The following is a 24,470-nucleotide window of genomic DNA, read 5'->3' as shown; positions in this document are numbered from 1 at the left end:
TTCCTTAATTTTATTGAATATGGTAGTTTGATTCAGGGTCATATTTCCCTGATTATCTCAAAAATGTTTAGATCTCAAAAGAATGTTTGAATCAATATTTAAATAAGATGCAGGGGCGCCTGGGTGGCTCAGTTGGTTGGGCGGCCAACTTCGGCTCAGATCATGCTCTCATGGTTCATGGGTTCGAGCCCCGTGTCAGGCTCTGTGCTGACAGCTCGGAGCCTGGAGCCTGCTTCAGAATCTGTGACTCCCCCCACCTCTCTGTCCCCTTCCCAGCTCATGCTCTGTCTCTGTCTCTCAAAAAATAAATAAACGTTAAAAATTTTTTTTAAAAATAAGATGCATATATTACAGTTGGTTGAGGTATCATTTTATTCTTTCTACCTCTTTTTCTTTTGATTTTTTTTTTCCTGAGGAAACTGGGTCCTGTAAAACAGTAGCTCTTGAACTTTAGTGTGTATTAGTGTGCATCAGTATGCATCAGAATCATCTAGAAAACATGTTAAAACACAGGTTGCTGGGGGGGCCTGGGTGGCTCATTCATTTAAGCATCTGACTCTCGATTTCACCTCAGGTCATGATCTCACAAGCCCCACATTGGGCTCTGTGCTGACAGTGAAGAGCCTGCTTGGGAGTCTCCTCCCCTCCCCCCAAATGCTTGCAGGCTCTCTCTCTCAAAAATAAATAAATATTAAAAACAACAACAAACCACAGGTTGCTGCATCCTGTCTCCACAGATTCTGACTGAATACTACATTTCTAACGTGTCCCCAGATGATGCTGACGCTGGCTGGTCTGAGACTCTTCAAGAGCCACTGTTGTACCTATCCCAGTGTACCTAGGATTTCTCTAATTATACCCTCAGTGAAGTGTTTCAATACGCTCATCTTCCCCTTATTTCTTATTAAGGGAAGCTTCTTTAATTGCCTACAGTACAGCATAATGACTAAACTCAGGTTTTAAGTTAGATTGGGCTTAAAACTTGTTTTTTGACACTTAATTTTCTATGTGACCTTGGGCAAGTCATTTAATTGCTCTGTGAACCCAGTATTACAGGATCCTCGGGGCACCTGGGGCTCAGTTGGTTGAGCCTCTGACTTTGGCTCTGGTCATGAACTCACGGCTTGTGAGTTCGAGCCCTGCGTCGGGCTCTGTGCTGGCAGCTCAGAGCCTAGAACCTGCTTCAGATTCTGTCTCCCTCCCTCTCTCTCTCTCTCTCTGCCCCTCTCCCGCTTGTGGTCTCTCTCTCTCTTTCTCTCTCTCAAAAATAAACGTTAAAAAATTTAAAAAATATTACAGGGTCCCTGTGAGGTTTAATGAGATTTCAAAAAGTTAAGTACTTACTTAGCATACTGCCTGGCATTTAGCAAATGCTCAACAAATTTGATTATCATTTTTCAACCAAGAAATAATGATGAGGCTCAGAGTCGCTGTAAGGCCTTGAGTTTCGTAGGGTTTTGCGTTGCAGGGTCAGCGGAGCCTACCAGAGGCGCTCCATAGGAATGGTACCCAGAGAGTGTCGGAGAGAGAGCAAGGCTACCTCAAAAATCAACTCAGGGTTGGCTCCTTTAAGGAGGGCGCAGTCACGTGACCCACCTGGTCACATGGCTTGCGGGACAACATGGCTGCGCCCTCACTAGGGCTGGCTGGTGGATCCTGCGCCCGGCTCGGTCTCGTCCTCTTGCTGCCACTGTTCTTGCTGCCGGGCGAGGCGGCTGGGGGCGAAGAGGCCAGGACTGGCGCGGGCGCGGGCGCGGCTTCCCTAGCGGGCTCATGCGGCTGTGGCACTCCCCAGCGGCGCGGGGACCATGGCAGCTCGGCGGCCGCGCACCGATACTCGCGGGAAGCGAACGCCCCCGGGCAGGTCCCGGGAGAGCGGCCGCTCGCGCCCACCAAGGTGCTCTCTCGATTCCCTGCAGGCGGGTGGGGACCTCGGGGTTCTTGGACAGGGTCGGGATGAGCAAGGCAAGGGGTTTGCAGGAAGGCAGGTAAAGATTATAACCACACCCCAAGTCGCTCACGTGCTGATTCGATTCGATGAAAAGCACCTCCCCCTTTCCCCCCTCAAGACGGTGGGATCTTGGGGCCCGGCTGAATCCTGCTTGTTAGGGAGTTTGGTTTGAGGACAGTTGACACTCCCCTTTCTCACTTCTTACTTATTTCCTCCTTACTCCACCCTATCTTCCTCTTGAGTTTCTCAGGCGTTTATGGGCGACAGGTTTTATTAACTGTGAAGGAATCTGGACAGTGGTCTTTAAATGTCTTTAACATTGTTGTGTGTTTATCGATAGATTCTTCCAGTAGACACTGGTTCTTTTGTTTTTTCAGTAGACTTTCTTGAGGGCAAGGACTTGTCCTGTTTATCTTATTATCCTTATTACTTCAGCACATAGGTAGGACCAAACCGATTGTAGTTCCTTTATTAGTGTTATTTATCTGTGCCTCTCTTAGTGTCTGGATGTGTTAAGTGTTAGTATATATGAATAATAACATTAGTAACAACAGTTACTTCATTCTTTCCAGGTACTTTGCATATTGGTATGGGTGTGTAATTATGGGGACTAGAACCCAGATGTTTGACTCCTAAACTCCTTCTTGTATATCTAGTACATCCTTTCCTTATTTTTTCTATCCCCCTTTTCTTTCCTGTGGTTTAATTCTGAACAGTACTCAGGACTTAGGTGAGAGGTAGTGTCCTCCATCAGGCCATGCCTGACTTCTTCCTTTTTCTTCCTCTTCAGTATTTCCGTATGCTGCCACCATAGTAGTTCTTTACTTTCACATTACAGTTACCAAAGATACTGTCTGGGGGTGCCTTTCCCCAGCTAGGGAGTGAGGATGTTGGGGGTGACGACTCTAACTTTGTGGCTCAGGTATAGAGGGTTAGGAGGTTGGTAGCTGGGCTTCTGGTTGTTTCTCTATCCTGTGTAATTTTTGGCCTTATATATTTTCTGGTTGTTAGAGGATGCCCTGATTTATTAGTGTTTATCTTTTGTGTGGTAGGAGCCCTGGTTATTGTTGTAGTGTGTATTGACCATAGATGATTTTAATTTCTTTCTACCTTTGTGGTAAATGATAATCAGTTCCTCCCTCCTTCAAAAGAGAATGCCTTGTATCTTTTTATCTGCTTTGTTACTAACAGGGTGACATTTACAGATAGATCTATATTAAATTTTTCCCTAGAACCTTTTGGCCAGTACAGAACATTCCTCATTTTAAGTGCTCTAACTTCTTTTTTAATTTCAGAATGAGATGTGGGTGCCAATGTCTGTTTAATTATGTTCATAAGATAAACATTTTTTTCCATTTTTTCGGAGTGGTTTTGGGTCTGGCCTAGGTATTGTTTGGGTCATTTTTGGCAAGTTCCTGTTTGCTTGTTTGTTTGTTTCTTCATACATGTTTTTATTTTATGCTAGTCTTCCCTTGCATTCACTTTCTCTAATGTTTGGAGGCATCTTATGCTATTAGTGAACTAGCTGTTGCTGAGAACACAGCTCACAAGCATTCAAGGACTCTACTTAATGAATGAACCCAAAGTAGCCTTGTTATCAAGACAAAAGACTTCATAAGAAGCAGTTCTTTATCTCTCTGTTTTCCTTAGTTTCAAGTGTTTCAGTTCATGTGGAGATGACTTTGGTCTAATTCTGACACTTAGCCATTATTCTGAATTCAAGAAGTCCAATATTATGAGAGAGATACTTGGTTGTAGTGATTGACATTGTTTCCCTTAATTTTCTTTTTTTTTTAAACTTACTGTTTCTTTTAGAGGATTTTTACATTTAAAACAAAGCTGAGAAGAAGGTACAGAAATTTCCCATATATCCCCACCCCCTACACAATGTGTAGCCTCCCCAGTTATCAACATCCTCCACCAGAATGGTACATTTGTTACGAATGATGAGCCTACATTTATGTATCATAGTCATCCAAAGTCCATAGTTTTCCTTAGGGTTCACACTTGGTGTTGTGCGTTGTATGGGTTTGGACAAATGTATGGTGTATATTCATCATTATAATATCATATAGTGTGGTATATATAGTATTTTCATTCCCCTAAAAATCTTTGTGCTCCCTCTATTCATTCCTTCCCCTCCTCCCCACTGGCAACGTCTGATCTTTTTATTGTGCCCATAGTTTTGCCTTTTCTGGAATGCCACAATTGGAATTATATACTATGTAGCCTTTCAGATTGGCTTCTTTCTTTGGTAATATGCATTTACGATTCTTCGATGTCTTTTCATAGTTTAATAGCTAGTTTCTTTGTAGCACTGAATAATATCCATAAACTACAGTTTATCTATCCATTCACTTACCAAAGGGCATCTTGCTTGCATTTAAGTTTTGGCAATTAGGAATAAAGCTGCTATAAACATCTGTGTGCAGGTTTTTGTATGGACATAAATTTTCATAAATACCAAGAAGCACAATTGCTGGAACATATGGCAAGAATATGCTTAGGTTTTTAAGAAACTGCAAAATTGTCTTCCAAAGTGGTTGTATCATTTTGCATTCCCACTAGCAATATATGAGCGTTCCTCTTGCTCCACACTGTCACCAGCATTTGGTGTTGTCATTGTTCCAGATTTTGGGCATTCTGAGGTATGTAGGGTATCTCACTGTTGTTTTAGTTTGCATTTTTTTGCTTAACATATGATATCTTTGCCATCTGTGTGTCTTCTGTGTTGAGGTGTCTGTTAAGTCTTTGGCCCGTTTTTATTTTCCTTTTAATTTTTTTCCTTTTCTTTTTTGATGTTTATTTATTTATTTTGAGAGAGAAAGAGAGCAAGAGTGAGAGTGAGCAGGGGAGGGGCAGAGAAAGGGGGAGACAGAATCCCAAGCAGGCTTCACACTGTTAGTGTGGAGCCTGATGAGGGCTCGAACCCACAAACCATGAAATCATGACCTGAGCTGAAATCAAGAGTCAGACACGTAACTGACTGAGGCACCCAGGTGCCCCTTGGCCCGTTTTTAAATCAGATTGTTTTGTTTTCTTATTGTTGAGTTTGAAGAGTTCTTTGTTTTGGATAACAGTCCTTTATCAGATGTGTCATCTGCGAATTTTTCTTAGTCTGTGGCTTGTCTTCTCATTCTCTTGAATTATTTTTTGAAGAGCAGAAATTTTTAATTTTATTGAAGCCTGGCTTGGCACCTTCTTTTGTGGATGATGCCTTTGATGTTGTGTCTAAAAAGTCATCACCCGGGCCCCTGGGTGGCTCAGTCAGTTAATTAAGCATCTGACTTCAGCTCAGGTCATGATCTCATGGTTCATGAGTTCAAGCCCCGTGTCGGGCTGTGTGCTGACAGCTCAGAGCCTGGAGCCTGCTTCAATTTCTGTGCCTCCCTCTCTCTCTGCCCCTCCCCTGTTCAAGTCTGTCTGTGTGTCTGTCTCTCTCTCAAAAATAAATAAACATTAAAAAAAGTAAAAAAGTCATCACCATACCCATTGTCATCTAGGTTTTCTCCTATGTTATCTTCTAAGAGTTTTACAGTTTTGCATTTTAGATTTAGGTCTGTGGTCTATTTTGAGTTAATTTTTGTGAAGGGTATAATGTCTGTGTCTGGATTATTATTTTTATGTGAATATCCAGTTGTTCTAGCACTGTTTATTGAAGAGACTATCTTTGCTCCACTGTTTTGCCTTAGCTCCTTCCTCAAAGACCAGTTGACTTTCCTTATGGAGGTTTTCTCCTGGGCTCTCTTTGCTGTTTTATTGATCTATTTGTTCTTTCACCAGTATACACCATCTTGATTACTGTAACTTTACAGTAACTCTTCAAGTTGGGTAGCATCCACCCTCTAGCTTTGTTTTTTTCCTTCAGTGTTGTGTTGGCTATTCTGGGTCTTTTGTCTGTTCATATAAACTTAGAATCACTTTGTTGATATCATAAAATAACTTTCTGAGATTTGGATTGGGGTTGTATTAAATCTAATTTTTTTCTTTTGTGTTTATTTAGTTTAATTCAGCAGATGTTTATTTGGTACACATATTTTATAACACTACCTTATGTCCTGGGCATAAAGAAAAGAAAAAGACCTATGCCCTCCCCTTAAGGCATTTACCATTTACTCTCTGGTGGGTGTGTGCTTGCTAGCGTCTGCACATGTGCACTCTCTGTTCCCCCATCGTTTTCTCCCCCTACCTTCCTCTCTCTCTCACTCTCTATCTCTCTCCCTTCCCCCTCCACACACAATTACATGTAAGCATCATTTTACCATAGTGATAACACTACAGGAGAAATATGTTACAAAGCCCTTGGAGAGGAAGCAACGATTCATTCTTCCTGGACAAATTAGGAAATGTCTTAAAGAAAAGGTCACATTAGAGCTAGGGCTTGAAGGAGACATTTTCAGGAGCTGGGATGGAAGGACAGATTGAAGGACATTCCAAGAAGGGGAGGAGCGTGAGCGCAAACAAAGCGTTGTGCAAGTGCATGGTATGTTCTGGGAAATGTTAGTAATGTAAGGTTTCTGGGAATGACATTTTCACACTTTTTAACGTAACGCTTTTCAACTGTGAGTCTTTTTTTGTATTTCAATTCATTTAATGAGCACTTGGCAAGATGAGGGACACAAAATAATAAATAGCACTGGCTTTACCCTCAAGGAATTTATAGTTTCATTGGAAAGTTCCTGCAGTAAAAATTGTATGGGAAACAACTTAGATATTTTAAAATTTTTCTCAAGTCCCTTCTGGTTAAAAATATATATAATTCTCAATGAGAAAATTGTCCTAACGATTTCTACTGGGGTTATTTTGTACAAGGTAGCAAGATGTTTTGATCTCCATGTATCTTTTAAAACTGTTGCTTGAAAGGCATTTGGAATCATGGGATGATTAAATTGTATGTCATGGCTCTGTATGTATGGGTAACTCCAGTCCTGATTTCCTGAGAATGTTTCTGATTGGGTAATGCTTTCCCATGTGTCGAAGCATGATTGAATGCCATCTCTTCCATGAAACCTTTCCTCCAGAAAGTAGTATTAAAGGCAACTTGTATATTTTCTTTGGTATTTTCTGTGTAGTTGTCTGATATTCTACATGGGAAGTATTTTTAGACCTTTTTAAATCTCTGTATCTCTATTGCCAGAGTGCTTTACACATTTTAGACGTTCTCTAATAATTGCTTGAATGATCTGTTACCCTTTTTTGGTGGATATTATACTGAAAAAACTGCTGTGGGAATAAAGGGTGTCCCATACTTTGAAGAAAACTTTGTAAAATGATCTTTTGCTGTGTCTCATCCTCCCAAGAATCCAGTAAGAGATATTATTGCCCACTTTACAGATGAGGCCACTGAGGCTTAATAAACTCATAAATCCCAGGGCTTGAAGGAACTTTAATGTTATTCCGTCTATAATTATTGTCTGTCTGTGTAGGCGGTAGACTAAGAGAATGGTATAGATAGATAAGCCTTGTATAGACAGCTAAGGCAGATCCAGAGATCATGCTTCTCTTTATCACCTCACTTTCTTCTGAGCCTTTAGCTTATTAGATTTGAGGAGAGGAAAGAAGGAAAAGGGAGGCCTACCCAAAAGTGTTCATATAAGCTTATTTCATTTTTGTATGTAAGATAAAAATCTCACAGCAAGGGAAAGAAAAGGCAAAGCTGACCTCAGCTGGAAAAAAAGTGGGAGGAGGGCCATTATGGGCTCTCATAGTTGGAAAGTTCAAGAGCAGATAAGGCCCCAGACACAACTGGTTCCAGGGCCTGAGGCAGTATCTTCAGATCTTCCTTTTTGACTGTCTCCTGGCTCTTCTTTCTTATGTGTTTGCTCCATTTTCAGGCAGTCTCTCTCTTTCTGTCTATCTCTTTTTACTGATGGAAGAGAGAGTACCCCTTTTCTCAAAGTCACAGTTGGCCAACCTGAGCCACAGTAGGTGGGGTAGAGCTCATGACTCTCTATACTTAGAGAGTTGAATACATGGTTTTCAAAGGGATGTCAGTTGCTCTGACAAGAACAGGAAGCAATGAATGCCAGGTGGGCAAAAGTAATAGATGCCCACTGCACCTGGCTGGAGTGTGTAGCCCAAATATGGTTCTACTGGTAAAAGAATCACCTTGACTTCTGTGCTTTTGGCTTGAGTGGCATTGACACAAACTGTGGTGTGGCAAAAGGGCTTTAACATACTTTCAAGGAGGAATGGATTGTTTGAATCTGGAACTTCAAAAGGAAGACTTTATTAGAATGGTTCTTTCATCTGGCTTACGGTCCTACAGATTGAAACACCTGGTGCTCTGGATTTTACCAGCACCACATTTCACATTTGTAGGACAGGAAACTTTATCTCATTCATGGAAATTGGAAATTCTGATCTACTCAGAGCAATGCAGGCTACTGTTATCTATTACTTCCAGAACGCCTCCAGAACGGAAACTTGGCTTATTCAGGGTTGGCTATCTCTGATGGTTAATGAAAGAAGAAGAAAAAGAAAAACTAGGCCAGGAGTCCACAGTGGAAGTTGTGATTGTATTAGCATTGTTGGTACTCACCTTGAGGGAGAAGAGGATGAGAAAATGAGGTGATTGTAAAACTTCATTAGGAACAAGGCGCACAGCTTCCTGTGGGTCTGAACACCTGTTCTCAGGATAGGACCTACCTGTCTGCTGCTGGAGAGCTTTTTCATTTTTACCTTTTGTCCTTTATTAAACCTCTTTTTAGACCATTTTAATAATCATTTTAAAACTACACTTGAAGCTTTTGTCTGAAGTCTTCTATTTTTCTGCTTCTCTGCAGAACTGCTTAACATTCTGCCGTCTCTTCCAAGGCCTGAGGAATCTTGTGTCTCAGACATTTGGAGGATTATGAGAATAATGCATGAACCCAGTTCAGTCTTGAGCACAGTCTTTCTTTTGGGGGGAGGGGAGGCAAAGCTTTTATGTCACACAATTCAGCCTGTGCCTATTACTCCTCTATACTACAACAGCTTTACATTATACCCAGTCACTGAAATACTGCAAGAATACTTCCTAGGAACCCCAAAATAATATTGACCCTGTTCATTTGGTCTGTCTCCAAATGTTCTATTTTCTTCACACTGGAAAACTCCTCCCTGTGTAGGTTGGAGCATTTTCTGGTGGAGAGCTGTGTTGCTTTGTGTACTACCCGAGGGTGTGGACTGGCTTCTTCCTTAAAAGGGAAGACCGAGCTGGTGATCTGGCTTTGGGCCGTGGTTTCTTCTTCCCATAAAATTACCTTGTGGTTGCTTTTGAGAATTTCCTTTGGCCTGAGATTCCAGAAGACAATGCATTTGGATCTGAGGTTCAAAGGTAAAGATGAGGCCCAAACCTCTACTAAGAAAATATAGAATGTTTGTGAAGCAGTGTCTTTTATACAGGTTTCATATCATGCAACCATGCTATCCAAGTCTGGGACTGTGTTATGAAAGAAAAAGAATTTTTACAATTAGGAATAATTCAAATAGCAAATTCCTCATCATATTTATGATTTCACTCATTCAGTCCATAAAGATTTTTTTTTTTTAAGTGTCTACCCTGAACTATGTGCCATGCTAGGCCCTGGGGATATAGAAGTGAAAACTTTGTGATTCCTAAAGAGCCTAGGATCTAGGGGAGGTGAAAACCCATCATTCAGTTACTGTGTATGCCACTTTTTAGGATACATAGAGGTATTTATTTGAAGAACCCAAATGAGGGACATACGACTCAGACAGAGAAGGGAATTGTAGGCAATAGGCCTAGAGGAAGTGATCTTGAATATTGACTGTTTACAGACAGTGTAGGTAGAATACAGGGTGAGGGAGATGGTGAGAGATTAGGCTTCAAGGCTTAGATACTTTATTTTACCCTGAAAAGGTGAGGGGCACACCTAAACAAATTAAGTAGGAAAGTGGTATATGATTAAATTGACATGAACCTTGAGATCATCACCTGAGCCAAAACCAAAAGTTGCTTAACTGACTGAACCACCCATGCACCCCTACACTATGTGCTTCTTAATGAAGAAGACATCACCACCTCTAGGGAAGTTTTAACTACCCCCAAATCAAACCTGAATCTGATAAAGCCTCCAGATTCAGCTATCAATTTTCAGGAGGTGCAGAGGACAGGGGATAATGGTAAACTACACTATAAGTTTATAGTCAACAAAATCTTTTTTTTTTTTTTTTTGAGAATTTTTATTTTTTTATTTTTTTTCCAATATATGAAATTTATTGTCAAATTGGTTTCCATACAACACCCAGTGCTCATCCCAAAAGGTGCCCTCCTCAATACCCATCCCCCATCCTCCTCTCCCTCCCACCCCCCATCAACCCTTAGTTTGTTCTCAGTTTTTAACAGTCTCTTATGCTTTGGCTCTCTCCCACTCTAACCTCTTTTTTTTTTTTTCCTTCCCCTCCCCCATGGGTTTCTGTTAAGTTTCTCAGGATCCACATAAGAGTGAAACCATATGGTATCTGTCTTTCTCTGTATGGCTTATTTCACTTAGCATCACACTCTCCAGTTCCATCCACATTGCTACAAAAGGCCATATTTCATTCTTTCTCATTGCCACGTAGTATTCCATTGTGTATATAAACCACAATTTCTTTATCCATTCATCAGTTGATGGACATTTAGGCTCTTTCCATAATTTGGCTATTGTTGAGAGTGCTGCTATAAACATTAGGGTGCAAGTGCCCCGATGCATCAGTACTCCTGTATCCCTTGGATAAATTCCTAGCAGTGCTATTGCTGGGTCATAGGGTAGGTCTATTTTTAATTTTCTGAGGAACCTCCACACTGCTTTCCAGAGGGCTGCACCAATTTGCATTCCCACCAACAGTGCAAGAGGGTTCCCGTTTCTCCACATCCTCTCCAGCATCTATAGTCTCCTGATTTGTTCATTTTGGCCACTCTGACTGGCGTGAGGTGATACCTGAGTGTGGTTTTGATTTGTATTTCCCTGATAAGGAGCGACGTTGAACATCTTTTCATGTGCCTGTTGGCCATCCGGATGTCTTCTTTAGAGAAGTGTCTATTCATGTTTTCTGCCCATTTCTTCACTGGATTATTTGTTTTTTGGGTGTGGAGTTTGGTGAGCTCTTTATAGATTTTGGATACTAACCCTTTGTCTGATATGTCATTTGCAAATATCTTCTCCCATTCCGTTGGTTGTCTTTTAGTTTTGTTGGTTGTTTCCTTTGCTGTGCAGAAGCTTTTTATCTTCATAAGGTCCCAGTAATTCACTTTTGCTTTTAATTCCCTTGCCTTTGGGGATGTGTCGAGTAAGAGATTGCTACGGGTGAGGTCAGAGAGGTCTTTTCCTGCTTTCTCCTCTAGGGTTTTGATGGTTTCCTGTCTCACATTCAGGTCCTTTATCCATTTTGAGTTTATTTTTGTTAATGTTGTGAGAAAGTGGTCTAGTTTCAACCTTCTGCATGTTGCTGTCCAGTTCTGCCAGCACCATTTGTTAAAGAGACTGTCTTTTTTCCATTGGATGTTCTTTCCTGCTTTGTCAAAGATGAGTTGGCCATACGTTTGTGGGTATAGTTCTGGGGTTTCTATTCTTTTTTTTTTTAATTTTTTTTTTAATGTTTTATTTATTTTTGAGACAGAGACAGAGCATGAATGGGGGAGGGGCAGAGAGAGAGGGAGACACAGAATTGGAAGCAGGCTCCAGGCTCTGAGCCATCCGCCCAGAGCCTGACGCGGGGCTCGAACTCACGGACCGCGAGATCGTGACCTGAGCTGAAGTCGGCCGCTTAACCGACTGAGCCACCCAGGCACCCCCTGGGGTTTCTATTCTATTCCATTGGTCTATGTGTCTGTTTTTGTGCCAATACCATGCTGTCTTGATGATGACAGCTTTGTAGTAGAGGCTAAAGTCTGGGATTGTGATGCCTCCTGCTTTGGTCTTCTTCAAAATTACTTTGGCTATTTGGGGCCTTTTGTTGTTCCATATGAATTTTAGGATTGCTTGTTCTAGTTTCGAGAAGAATGCTGGTGCAATTTTGATTGGGATTGCATTGAATGTGTAGATAACTTTGGGTAGTATTGACATTTTGACAATATTTATTCTTCCAATCCATGAGCAGGGAATGTCTTTCCATTTCTTTATATCTTCTTCAATTACCTTCATAGTCTTTCTATAGTTTTCAGCATACAGATCTTTTACATCTTTGGTTAGATTTATTCCTAGGTATTTTATGCTTGGTGCAGTTGTGAATGGGATCAGTTTCTTTATTTGTCTTTCTGTTGCTTCATTGTTAGTGTATAAGAATGCAACTGATTTCTGTACATTGATTTTGTATCCTGCAACTTTGCTGAAATCATGTATCAGTTCTAGCAGACTTTTGGTGGAGTCTATCGGATTTTCCATGTATAATATCATGTCATCTGCAAAAAGCGAAAGCTTGACTTCATCTTTGCCAATTTTGATGCCTTTGATTTCCTTTTGTTGTCTGATTGCTGATGCTAGAACTTCCAACGCTATATTAAACAACAGCGGTGAGAGTGGGCATCCCTGTCGTGTTCCTGATCTCAGGGAAAAAGCTCTCAGTTTTTCCCCATTGAGGATGATGTTAGCTGTGGGCTTTTCATAAATGGCTTTTATGATCTTTAAGTATGTTCCTTCTATCCCGACTTTCTCAAGGGTTGTTATTAAGAAAGGGTGTATAGTCAACAAAATCTTGACTCTGGGAATCTCTATTGGACAAATGACCCAGTTTCTTCAGCAAATAAATTGCAAGAGGAAAAACGTAAGGGAGAACTTACAGATTTAGATACCTAAATACCATATTAAAAAAAAAAAAACAATGTAAAGCTATAATGTATAGGATGCATAGTTAAATAATTAAACTGCAGATAAAATAAGGTAACAGTGCATATAAAAGGATAGTGCAGTATGGTGACTATAGTTAATGCAGTATTATATATTTGAAAGTTGGTAAGAGATCTTAAAAGTTTTTACCATAAAAAACCAAATTATTTAACTGTTGTGATGGATGTTAACTAGACTTATTATGTGATCATTTCATACTATATAGGATTATTGAATCATGTTGTACACCTGGAGCTAATATAATGTCCTGTATCAATTGTATCTTAAATAAAAGTGAAAAGTCTGAGCAGTGGTTTTCCTCTCTGATGAGACAGAGGATTTATGTTCACCATGGGCATACTAATGGCTTCTGCAGTAATTGGCAAAATACTTTCTTTCATGGAGGGTGGGTTATAAAGATGTTTGCCTTACAATTTATTAAGCAATATATGTAATGCTTTTTAAAATATTTGTTACAACTAAAAAAGATTTTAGGTTTTAGGTGGTGCAGTAAAGGTGTCCATTCTCCTAAAACAAAAACAATAACAAAAACAGCCATTTGCCCTGAATTTTCTTTTTTTTTGTTTTTCTTTTATTTTTTTTCAATATATGAAGTTTATTGTCAAACTGGTTTGCATACAACACCCAGTGCTCATCCCAAAAGGTGCCCTCCTCAATACCCATCACCCACCCTCTCCTCCCTCCCACCCCCCATCAACCCTCAGTTTGTTCTCAGTTTTTAAGAGTCTCTTATGCTTTGGCTCTCTTCCACTCTAACCTCTTTTTTTTTTTTTTTTCCTTCCCCTCCCCCATGGGTTTCTGTTAAGTTTCTCAGGATCCACATAAGAGTGAAACCATATGGTATCTGTCTTTCTCTGTATGGCTTATTTCACTTAGCATCACACTCTCCAGTTCCATCCACGTTGCTACAATGCCCTGAATTTTCTAAGCAATGATGTGTATGGGGCACTAAAGAAGCCCCAGAATAAATTTGAAATCTTGTATCAGTTACAAGTTGGGTTTCCACCTGATTCCTTATAGAACTGACAAAAAGTACATAGTATTTTTTTAGAGAAGTAAAAAGCTATGCCTTTCTGGAACTGACCAATCTTTTTAATTAAAAAAAAATTAAAAATGTTTATTTATTTATTTTGAGAGAGGGGAACAGGAGAGGGGCAGAGAGAGAGGGAGACAGAATCCCAAGCAGGCTCTGCACCATCAGCGTGGAGCCTGATGCAGGGCTCGAACCTATGAACCATGAGATTATGACCTGAGCTGAAATCAAGAGTTGGGTGTTCAACCAACTGAGCCATCCAGTCCCTCCTGACCAATCTTTTTTAAAAATTTATTTTTATTGAGGTGTAACTGACCAATTTTCTTTTACCTCCTTTCCTGCCTCCCACCCCCTGCCTGTGGCAACCACCAATCTGTTCTCTGTATCTGTAAGCTTGTTTTTTATTTGTTTGTTTCTTTAGATTCCACATAGAAGAGAGGTCATATGTTATTTGTCTTTCTCTGTCTGACTTACTTTACTTAGCGTAATGCCCTCAAGGTCCATCCATGTTGCAAATGACAAGATTTTATTCTTTTTTATGACTGAACGATTGAGAAATATATGTATATATACATTATACATACCATGTATATGATATACACAAGGCGGTATATTTTTATATATATATGCGTGTATTTATATACTTACATACATTCCACAGTTCCTTTATCCATTCATCCACTGATGGACACTTAAGTTGTTTCTGTATCTTGACTATTATAAATAGTGCTACCGGGGCGCCTGGGTGGCTCAGTCGGTTGGGCGTCCAACTTCGGCTCAGGTCACTATCTCGCAGTCCGTGAGTTCGAGCCCCGCATTGGGCTCTGGGCTGATGGCTCAGAGCCTGGAGCCTGCTTCCGATTCTGTGTCTCCCTCTCTCTCTGCCCCTCCCCCGTTCATGCTCTGTCTCTCTCTGTCTCAAAAATAAATAAAACGTTAAAAAAAAATTAAAAAAAAATAAATAGTGCTACCTTGAACATTGGGGTGCATACATCTTTTTGAATTTCTGTTTTAGTTATCTTTGGGTAAATACCCAGAAGTGAAATTACTGATTATGTGGTCCTTTATTTTTTTATTTTTTAAATATATTTTAATGTTTGTTTATTTCTGAGAGACAGAGAGACCGCATGAGTGGGGGAGGGCAGAGAGAGCAGGAGACCGAATCTGAAGCAGGCTGTAGGCTCCAAACTGTCAGCACAGAGCCCAATGTGGGGCTCGAACTTGTGAAACGCAATATCATGACCTGGACCGAAGTTGTACGCTCAACTGACTGGGCTACAGGGACGCCTCTATGTGGTCATTGTTTAAATAATACTTTTTAGCTTTTTGAGGAGCCTCTATACTGTATTCCATAGTGGTTGTACCAATTTACATCCCCGCCAACAGTACACATGAGTTTCTTTTAACCACATTTTTTGCCAGCACTTATTTCTTATACTGTTGATAAGAGCCATTGTAACAAATGTGAGGTGTATTGATAATAGCCATTCTAACAGGTATGAGGTGCAATCTCATTGTAGTTTTGATTTACATTTCTGTGATAATGATGGTGAGCATCTTTTCATGTACTTGTTGACCATCTATATGTTTTCTTTGGAAAAATGCCTATTTAGGCCATTTATTAATCAGATTTTTTTTTTTTTGCTATTGAATTGTATGAGATCTTTATATATTATGAATATTAGCTTCTTGTTAGATACATGATTTGCAAAAAATTTCTATCATTCATTAGGTTGCCTTTTTATTTTATTGATGGCCTCCTTTGCTGTACAGATGCTTTTTAATTTGATATAGACCCACTTATTCATTTTTGCTTTTGTTATACTTTTAGTGTCAGATTCAAAAAATCATCACGAACACCTGTAACAAGGAGCTTACTGCTTAGGTTTTCTTCCAGAATTTTATGGTTTCAGGTCTTATGTTCAAGTCTTTCATCCATTTTGAGTTAATTTTGTGTATGGTGTAAGATAGTGGTTTAGTTTCATTCTTCTGAATGTGGCTATCCAGTTTTCCTAACACTATTTATTGAAGAGACTCTTCTCTCCATTTGATATTCTTGGCCTCTTTGTTGTAAACTTATTGACCATGTTTACATGGGTTTATTTCTGGGCTCTCTGTTATGTTTCATTGTTTGTTTTTATGCCAATACCATTCTGTTTTAATTACTGTAGCTTTGTAATACTGTTTTAAATCAGGGAGTGCAATGCCTCCACCTTTGTTCTTTCTCAAGGTTGCTTTGGCTATTCAGAGTCTTTTGTGGTTTCATGCAAATTTTAGGTTTGTTTTTTCTATTTCTGTGAAAAATGCTATTGGAATTTGATAGGAATTGCATTGAATTGTAAGAATGCAATTAATTCTTTATTAATCCTTTATTAATTTATTAATTAATTCAATATTCATTCTTTAAATGCATGAGCATGGAATATCTTTTCTATGGTTGTTTTCAATTTCTTAATGTGTTGTTTTCAGTATACAAGTCTTTCAGCCCCTTGGTTAAATTTATTCCTGAATATTTTATTATTTTCGATGCAGTTGTAAATGGGATTGTTTTATCTTTCTGATATTTGGTTATTACTGTATGGATATGTAACAGGATTTTTTGCTATTGATTTTGTATCCTGCAACATTACTGGAATTTGATTATTAGTTTACAGTTTTTTGGTGGAGTCTTCGGGGTTTTCTATATAATGTTATCTGTACATGGTGATAGTTTTACTTCTTCCTTTCTCATTTGAATGTCTTTTGTTTCTTTTTCTTCTCTAATTACTCTGGCTAGAACTACCAATATTAAATTGAATGAAAGTGGCAAGAGTGGGCATCCTTGTCTTGTTCCTGATCTTAAAGGAAAAGCTTTTAGCTTTTTACCATTGAGTATAATGTTAGCTGTGGTCTTGTCACATACCCTTTATTATGTTTAGGTACTTTCTGTCTGTACCCACTTTGTTGAGAATTTTTATCATAAGTAGATGTTGAATTTTGGGGGTGCCTGGGTGGCTCAGACCGTTAAGTGTCTGACTCTTGATTTTAGCTTAGGTCATGATCTCATGTTTCATGAGATAGAGCCCTGTGTCAGGCTTTGCACTGACAGCATGTGGCTTGCTAGGATTCCATCTCTCTGCCCTTGCCCCCGCCTTCTCAAAATAAATAAACCTTAAGAAAAATTAAGTGGATGTTGAAATTTGTCAAATGCTTTTTTGCATCTGTTGATATGATCATATGATTTTTTCTCAGATGTTATGTTAATGTGGTGTATCATATTGGCTGATTTGTGGATGTTGAATCAGACTTGCTTCCCAGGAATAAATCCCCCATGATCATGGCGTGTGATCTTTTTAATGTATTGTTGAATTCAGTTTGCTAATACTTTGTTGAGAATTTTTGCATCTATGTTCATCACAGATATGCGCCTATAATTTCTCATTCTTGCAGCATCCTGTCTGGTTTTGGTGTTGGGATAATACTGACCTCATAAAATGAGTTCGGAAGTTCTCTCTCTTCAGTTTTTTGGAAATGTTTGAGGAGGATTGGTAATAATTCTTCTTGGAATGTTTGGTAGAATTCCCCAGTGAAGCTGTCTGGTTCTAGACTTTTGTTTTTTGGGGGAGGTTTTTGATTACTGATTCAATTTCCTTAGTAGTAATCGGTCTGTTCAGATTTTCTGTTTCTCCATGATTCATTCTGGTAGGTTGTATGTTTCTGGAAATTTTTTCCAGTTTTTTAGGTTGTTCAATTTTTTGGCATATAATTGTTCATGGTGGTTTCTTATCCTTTGTGTTTCTGTGGTATCATTTATAATATCTTCTCTTTCATTTTTGATTTTATTTATTTGAGTCCACTCTCTTTTTTTCTTGGTGAGTCTAGCTAAGGATTTATCATTTTTATCTTTTTAAAGAACTGGTTTCTTCATTTATTGCTTTGAATTTCTCAGAATTTCTTTTGCTGCATCCCATAAATTTTAGTATATTTCCATTTTTATTTGTCTCATATTTTTTAAATTTATGTTTTGATTTCTTTTTTGACCCCTTGATTGATAAGTAGCCTGTTGTTTAATCTTAACGTAACTGTGAATTTTGTGGTTTTCTTTATGGAATTGATTTCTAGTTTCATATCATTGTGCTTGGAAAGTTGCTTGACATGATTTCAGACCTCTTAAATTTATTAAGACTTGTTTTGTGGCCTATCATGGGATCTGTCCTGGAGAGTGTTCCATGTGCACTTGAGAAGAATGTGTATTTTTTGCTTTTGGATGGGATGTTCTGTATATGTCTGTTAAGTCTATTTGACCTAATGTGTTGTTTAAGGTTGTGGTTTCTTCATTGATTTTCTATCTGGGTGTCCTATCCATTGATATAAGTGGGATATATTATTGTGGTGCTGTCTATTTCTCCCTTTAGGTCTATTAATATTTGGTTTATCTATTTACATGTTTATATATTTACATATGTTGGTTGCATACATTTTTACAAGTGTTATATCCCCATGTTGGAGTGGCCTCTTTATCATTATGTAATGCTCCTTGTGTTTTATTGTAGTCTCTGTTTTAAAGTTGATTTTGTCTGATGTAAGTATAGCTACTCCAGCTTCCTGTTGGTTTCCATTTTCATGGAATATCTTTTTCTTTCCATTCACTTTCAGTCTGTGTGTGGTTACCTCTAAAGTAAGTGTCTTGTAGACTGCATATAGATGGTCCTTGTTTTTTAATTTATTCAGTCACTCTTTGTCCTTTGATTGGATAGTTTAGTCCATCTACATTTACAGTAATTATTGATAGGTATGTACTTATTGCCATTTTGTTCATTGCTTTCTGGCTTTTGTTCTTATTCCTCTCTGTTCCTCTTTTCTTCTCTTGCTCTCCTTCTTTGTGGTTTGATTGGTTACTTTAGGGGTATGCTTATATTCCTTTTCCTTTATCTTTTGTGTATTTACTATAGGTTTTCACTTTGTGATTACCATGAGGTTTTCATATAACAACCATGAGATTTTTATGTAGCCTATTTTTAAGTTGATAACTTGTTTTGTTGCATTCTAAAGTGTCACATTTTTACTCCCTGCTGCCATATTTCATGTTTTTGATATCTCATTTTGTATCTTTTCATTTTACGTATCCCTTAACTAGTTATTGTGATGAGTTGTTTTCATTTTCTGTGTCTTTTAATCTTCATGCTAGCTTTATAAGTGATTAGTCCACTATGTTTACTATATATTGGTAAATATATTTATTATGTATTTCCTTTACTTGTGGATGTTTAACTTTCTGTTTTGTGGATGGTCCACAATTTACTTAACCTGTCTACTTCTGATGGACATTTAGGTTATTTCCAATCTTCTGTTAAAAACAGAGCTGTAATAAATTGTATTGGATACCAAAGATTGGCATTTCAGAAAGTTCAGTAGGTCCTTAAATATTTGCTGAATGAATGACTGAACAGAATATAAACAGCTTAGCGTGGAGCAAGGAGGGATGTGAAAGGATGAGACTGGAGACAGGGTGACTGGTTGTGAGGCTCCTGCAGTTGTCTGGGAATAGAAAAGAGGGGACAAATCAGAGGGAAATACATTTAGGAGATCCAGTAAGACAGGGTGACCTCTGTAATGCTGGGATTAGGGGACAGGAATAATCAGGCATGATTTTTTTTAAAGTTTACTTATTTATTTTGAGAGAGAGGGAGTGTACATGTGTGTGCACGCATGTGGTCTCACCAACCATGAGATCGTGACCTGAGCTGAAATCAAGAGTCAGACACTTGACCAACTGAGCCATCCATGTGCCCCAAGCATGATTCCTTAGAGGAATAATAATACATTGGACAACTAATAAGCATTTATTACCCATATATCATAGATGAAAAGAGCTTCATTTTCATTGGGAAATATATGCACAGAATTAAAGACAACCACTAGCAAAGATAATCAATGGAAATAGTAGGAATCAATGATTGTTGATTACTACTTTCCATTTCTTCTGATCTTGTTTTTCCAGATCTTCTGCTGTTACTGCTAACCCACATTCTTTCTTTTTATTCCTAGTTATCTTTCTTTGACTTCCTCTTTTTCCTTCCTCAATTTGAACCTTATTTTATTTTATTTTTATTTTATTTTAAAGTTTACTTATTTTTGAGAGAGACAGAGATAGTGTGAGTGGGGGAAGGGCAGAGATAGAGGGAGAGAGAGAGAATCCCAAGCAGGCTCCATTCATACTGTCATTGCAGAGCCCATTGTGGGGCTCGAATCCATGAAACTGTGAGATCATGACCTGAGCTGAAATCACGAGTCAGACACTTAACTGACTGGGCCATCCAGGTACCCTGAGAACCCTTATTTTATAGATTAGATACCTCACAATTCTTAAGCTGCCGGGAGGTCAATGAATTGATTTGTCATTCAGCTGATTGGAAAGTAAGATACTGTGGCTGCAGAGTATATTTCTGACAGATGGTGTGGTTGTGTGTGTGTGTGTGTTTTTTTTTTTAAACATTGAGATAGGAATGCGTGGGTGGCTCACTTGGTTACCTGTCTGGCTCTTGATTTTAGCTCAGGTTACAATCTCACAGTTCATGAGATTGAGCCCCAAATCAAGGCTCTGTACTGTGTGGATCCTGCTTGGGATTCTCTCCCTCCCCTTCTCTCTGCCCTTCTCCTGCTTGCATGTGTGTGCATGCTGTCTTTCTCTCTCTCCAAATAAATACATAAACTTAAAAAAAATGAGATAGAATGACATACCATGAAATTCACCTTTATGAGTTGAACAGTTCAGTGTTTCATAGCTCATTCACAAGGTTTCACAACCAGCATCAGTAATTCCAGAACATTGCGTCACCCCCAAAAAGAAACGCTGTATCCATTCGCAGTCATTCCCCATTTTTATTTTCCTCCTACCTCTGGCAACTGCTGGTCTACACTATGTCTCTTTGGATTTGTCTGTTCCGGGCATTTCATAGGAATGGAATCATACAAGATGTGGCCTTTTGTGAGTAGATTCTTTCACTTAGAATAATGTTTTCAAGGTTCATCCATATTGTAATATGTATTGGCACTTCATTTCTTTTTATGGCTGAGTAATATTTTATTTTATAGATGTACCACATTTTGTGTATCTGTCATTTGATGGACATTTGAGTTTCTGTTTTTTTGGCTGTTGTGAATAATGCTACTCTGAACATTTGTGTAGGAGGTTTCTTCGTGGACATTTGTTTTCATTTATCTTGGATATCTTTGTAGGAGTGAAATTGCAGGGTCATATGGTAACTCTGTTTTTAGATTTTTAAAGAACCAAGAGACTGCTTTCTAAGGCAGCTGCATCACTTCACATTCCTTCCAGCAATATGTGAAGGTTCCAACTTCCACATCCTTGTCAATACTTGTTATTGTCAATCTCTTTGGTTGTAGTCATGCTAGCGGGCATGAAGTAGAGTCTCTTTTTAGTTTTTACTTATATTTTTCTAATGATTCATGATGTTGAGCATAGGCTTGCATTTCTTAGGTGAATATATTCAGTGCAGTCCTTAGGTGCTCTTTAGGGCTAGACATACAGTTGTGAACAAGGCAGTCCACTGCTCTCTTGGAGATTAGATTTTATTTGAGACCGTAGATAGGAGCAAAGTAATTGCAATTAGAGTTTTAATAAGGAATCAATTAAGGACAAGGACATAATAAGGGCAAGACATGGTCCCTTATTAAACTTTTTAGTTATTCCATTTCAGTGATTTAAGTCTTTTCTATTTCATTGGAGACCCACATTCACTCAGTGGTTTTTAAGAATATGATATATGGCATTTTTGCATTTGATTTTATTTTTAAAAATAAAATTTGAAAAAATTCAAAGGAAATGAGAGCATATTAAAGGAAAATCATACTGAAATGTATAAAAAAGTGGAATATTTTCCCTGCCTTTCCACTCCAACCATTAGCAGCTTGGTGACTATTTATTGCTCCAGACCTATTTCCACGGTATATATCATGTAGAGTTTTGATTAAGGAAACTACCTTGCGAAAGAATTTTCACGTGTTTTTGAGACTTGCACAGGAGCATGAGTGATATCACTGTGCAGTGATTTATGTGGTGGGCATGTAATACCTTGGGTGCTTATTGTGTGCTAGGTGCTCTGTGCTTGACACAGGTCCACTTTGGCTCTGATGGCACAACTCCTCGTCTCCCCTTTCACTGCAGATGGTCCTCATCCCCGCCGGAGTGTTTACAATGGGCACAGATGATCCTCAGATAAAGCAAGATGGGGAAGCACCTGCGAGGAGAGTTGCTATTGATGCCTTTTACATGGATGCCTATGAAGTCAGTAATGCTGAATTTGAGAAGTTTGTGAACTCAACTGGCTATTTGACAGAGGTAATAGGGTTGGGATGGGGAGGAAGAACTTGGTGTTTTCTAAAAAAAATTTTTTAAATGTTTATTTATTTTTGAGAGATAGAGAGACAGAGCATGAGTGGGGGAAGGGCAGAGAGAGGGGGAGACACAGAATCTGAAGGAGGTTCCAGGCTCGGAGCTGTCAACACAAAGCCCAATGCAGGGCTTGAGCCCATGAACCACGAGATCATGACCTGAGCTGAAGTTGGACGCTTAACTGACTGAGCCACCCAGGTGCCCCGAACTTGTTCTTTTCTAATATCGATTATCCAATTTTTATTATGTGCCCAATACCATGTTCAACACCTTATGTATATTTCATCTAATCTAGTTCTCATAGCAACCCCATGAGGCCAGTTATGTTTCAGGAAACTGAGGATTAGAAAGTGGTTTGCCCTGAGTTACACAGCTAGTGTTGGGACTGGGATTCAGGCCTGGCTAGTGAGATGGCAGGGCCTGTGTTCTTAACCAGTAGCCTATATTGTGTCTGGGTTTTAATATGCAGACTACCACTGCTCGGGGTTTTTGAGATAGCACATAGCATCTAGAGTAAGGCCACTTTTTCCCTTTCAAAAAATTGCAGTTTGGTTACATATTTCATTAAGCTATAGATGCAGAAGTGCGGCTTTTCATTTTTGTGGTTTTATTTCAATGCCTGACAACCCATAAGCTCTCCTGTAGCAGTTCCAGATTATTCTCTGGTTCTGAATCCCAAAGCAAGGTTCTGAAAGTGGATATTTATTCTAAAAGGGAATAAGTAGATGGAGGCTTTCTAGTTTATGAAACTTTCTCTAAGTGTCTAGAGTATACTTTTGTAGACTTCCCATTGTCTCTCACCAGAGGACTTTACCCTCGCCTTCAGTTTGTGGGATCCTTGTTTTGTTTTATTTCCCCCTGCCCAGGCCCAAGACATCATTTTTTTTTTTTTTTTAAAGTAGGCTTTATGCCCAGCATGGAGCCCAACGCAGAGCTTGAACTCATACCCCTGAGATCAAGATCTGAGCTGAGATCAAGACTCAGACGTTCCACCAACTGAGTCATCATGGTGCCCCTCAGTTTTCTCTTTTAAGTAAAAAAGTAATTTGAGGGGAGCCTCGCTGGCTCAGTTGGTGGAGCATACAACTCTTGATCTCACGGTTGTGAATTTGAGCCCCTCATTGTGTGTAGAGATTGCTTAAAAATAAAATCTTAAAAAAAAATAGTAATTTGAGAGTAAATGTTGAAAGCAAAACAGTGTTCAAACAGTGGTTATGCAGCATCACATTTCTTTGAATTTCCTAAAATATATAAAGTGTTTTTCTCTTTTATATGTGTTTAGAGTACAAGAAGTCCCTCTTTTTTTTGTTGTTTCATAAGGTTCCTCTCAGATCAGTTTCCTCAATAGTCTACGTAAGTTCGAAGAAGACTTGGAAGGAGAGGAGCTCCCTTCAGATTAGCATTTAACATAAAGAAGATAGAATCAACAGAATTTATGGCACCCAGGAACATGGATAGGGAAAAATGACATCTAGCTTTTTACTACTCTTTAACTGAAATTTAGCTTTTCCTTCAATTCTGAGGCAGATGACAAATCATACCAATGGTAGTAGCACCTCTAACTTTGTCACCAATAGAAATCACAAATGTTTTTGTCACATTATTGTTGTTGTATACAGCTTAAAATATTTGCATTTATCCCCACTTTAGAAATGATAATTATGAGACCTTCCACTAGATCTCACTTAATATTATTAATAAAGAGGACATGTATATTACTATAGCATAAGTTAACCTTATTAATATTTATACATAACTAGTTTTCTTTGTAATCATATTGATTTTGTTTTATGCCTTTAAACATTTCATTCTGAGAAGGAGGCCCCTAAGCTTCACCATACTGCCTGAAGGGTCCAGGGCACAAAAAGTGTTAAGAACCCCTACTTTGCATAAATACTTCATCTTTTTATGACACTACATTTTTTTTTCTTCCCCTACATCTTCATTTCATATCACATTCTACTTACTCACCATGTTCTAGCCCAGCTGGTCTTGTTTCTATTCCTTGAAAACTCGGCATTCTTTTCCATCTTGAGATCTCAGCCGTATTTTTTTTCTTTTAAAGTTTATTTATTTATTTTGAGAGAGACAGAGAAAGCCTGAGTTGGGGAGGGGCAGAGAGAGAGAGAGAGAGGGAAACAGAATCCCAAGCAGGCTCCACACTGTCAGCATAGACCCTGACATGGGGCTTGAACCCACGAATTTGAGATCATGACCTGAGCTGAAACCAAGATTCAGACACTTAACCAACTGAGCCTC

The 24,470-nt window shown here is 38.9% G+C and overlaps 1 protein-coding gene across 1 annotated transcript in view; it reads left to right on the top strand.

Annotated features, from left to right (window-relative positions):
* Positions 1–1,609: 1,609 nt before the first annotated feature.
* The window catches only part of SUMF1 (sulfatase modifying factor 1), a 97,752-nt gene continuing 74,891 nt past the window's right edge, over positions 1,610–24,470 (top strand). Inside the window, exons 1-2 of the mRNA XM_042930019.1 lie at positions 1,610–1,897; positions 21,984–22,157. Coding sequence (XP_042785953.1) covers positions 1,622–1,897; positions 21,984–22,157 — 450 coding nt within the window. The 5' untranslated portion in view covers positions 1,610–1,621. The remainder of the gene's footprint in view (positions 1,898–21,983; positions 22,158–24,470) is intronic.

The sequence above is a fragment of the Panthera leo genome, chromosome A2, assembly GCF_018350215.1.
Source record: "Panthera leo isolate Ple1 chromosome A2, P.leo_Ple1_pat1.1, whole genome shotgun sequence".
In the NCBI taxonomy this organism is placed as follows: domain Eukaryota; kingdom Metazoa; phylum Chordata; class Mammalia; order Carnivora; family Felidae; genus Panthera; species Panthera leo.
Note: the sequence above shows the minus strand (reverse complement) of the source record. Positions and strands in the feature narration are given on the sequence as shown.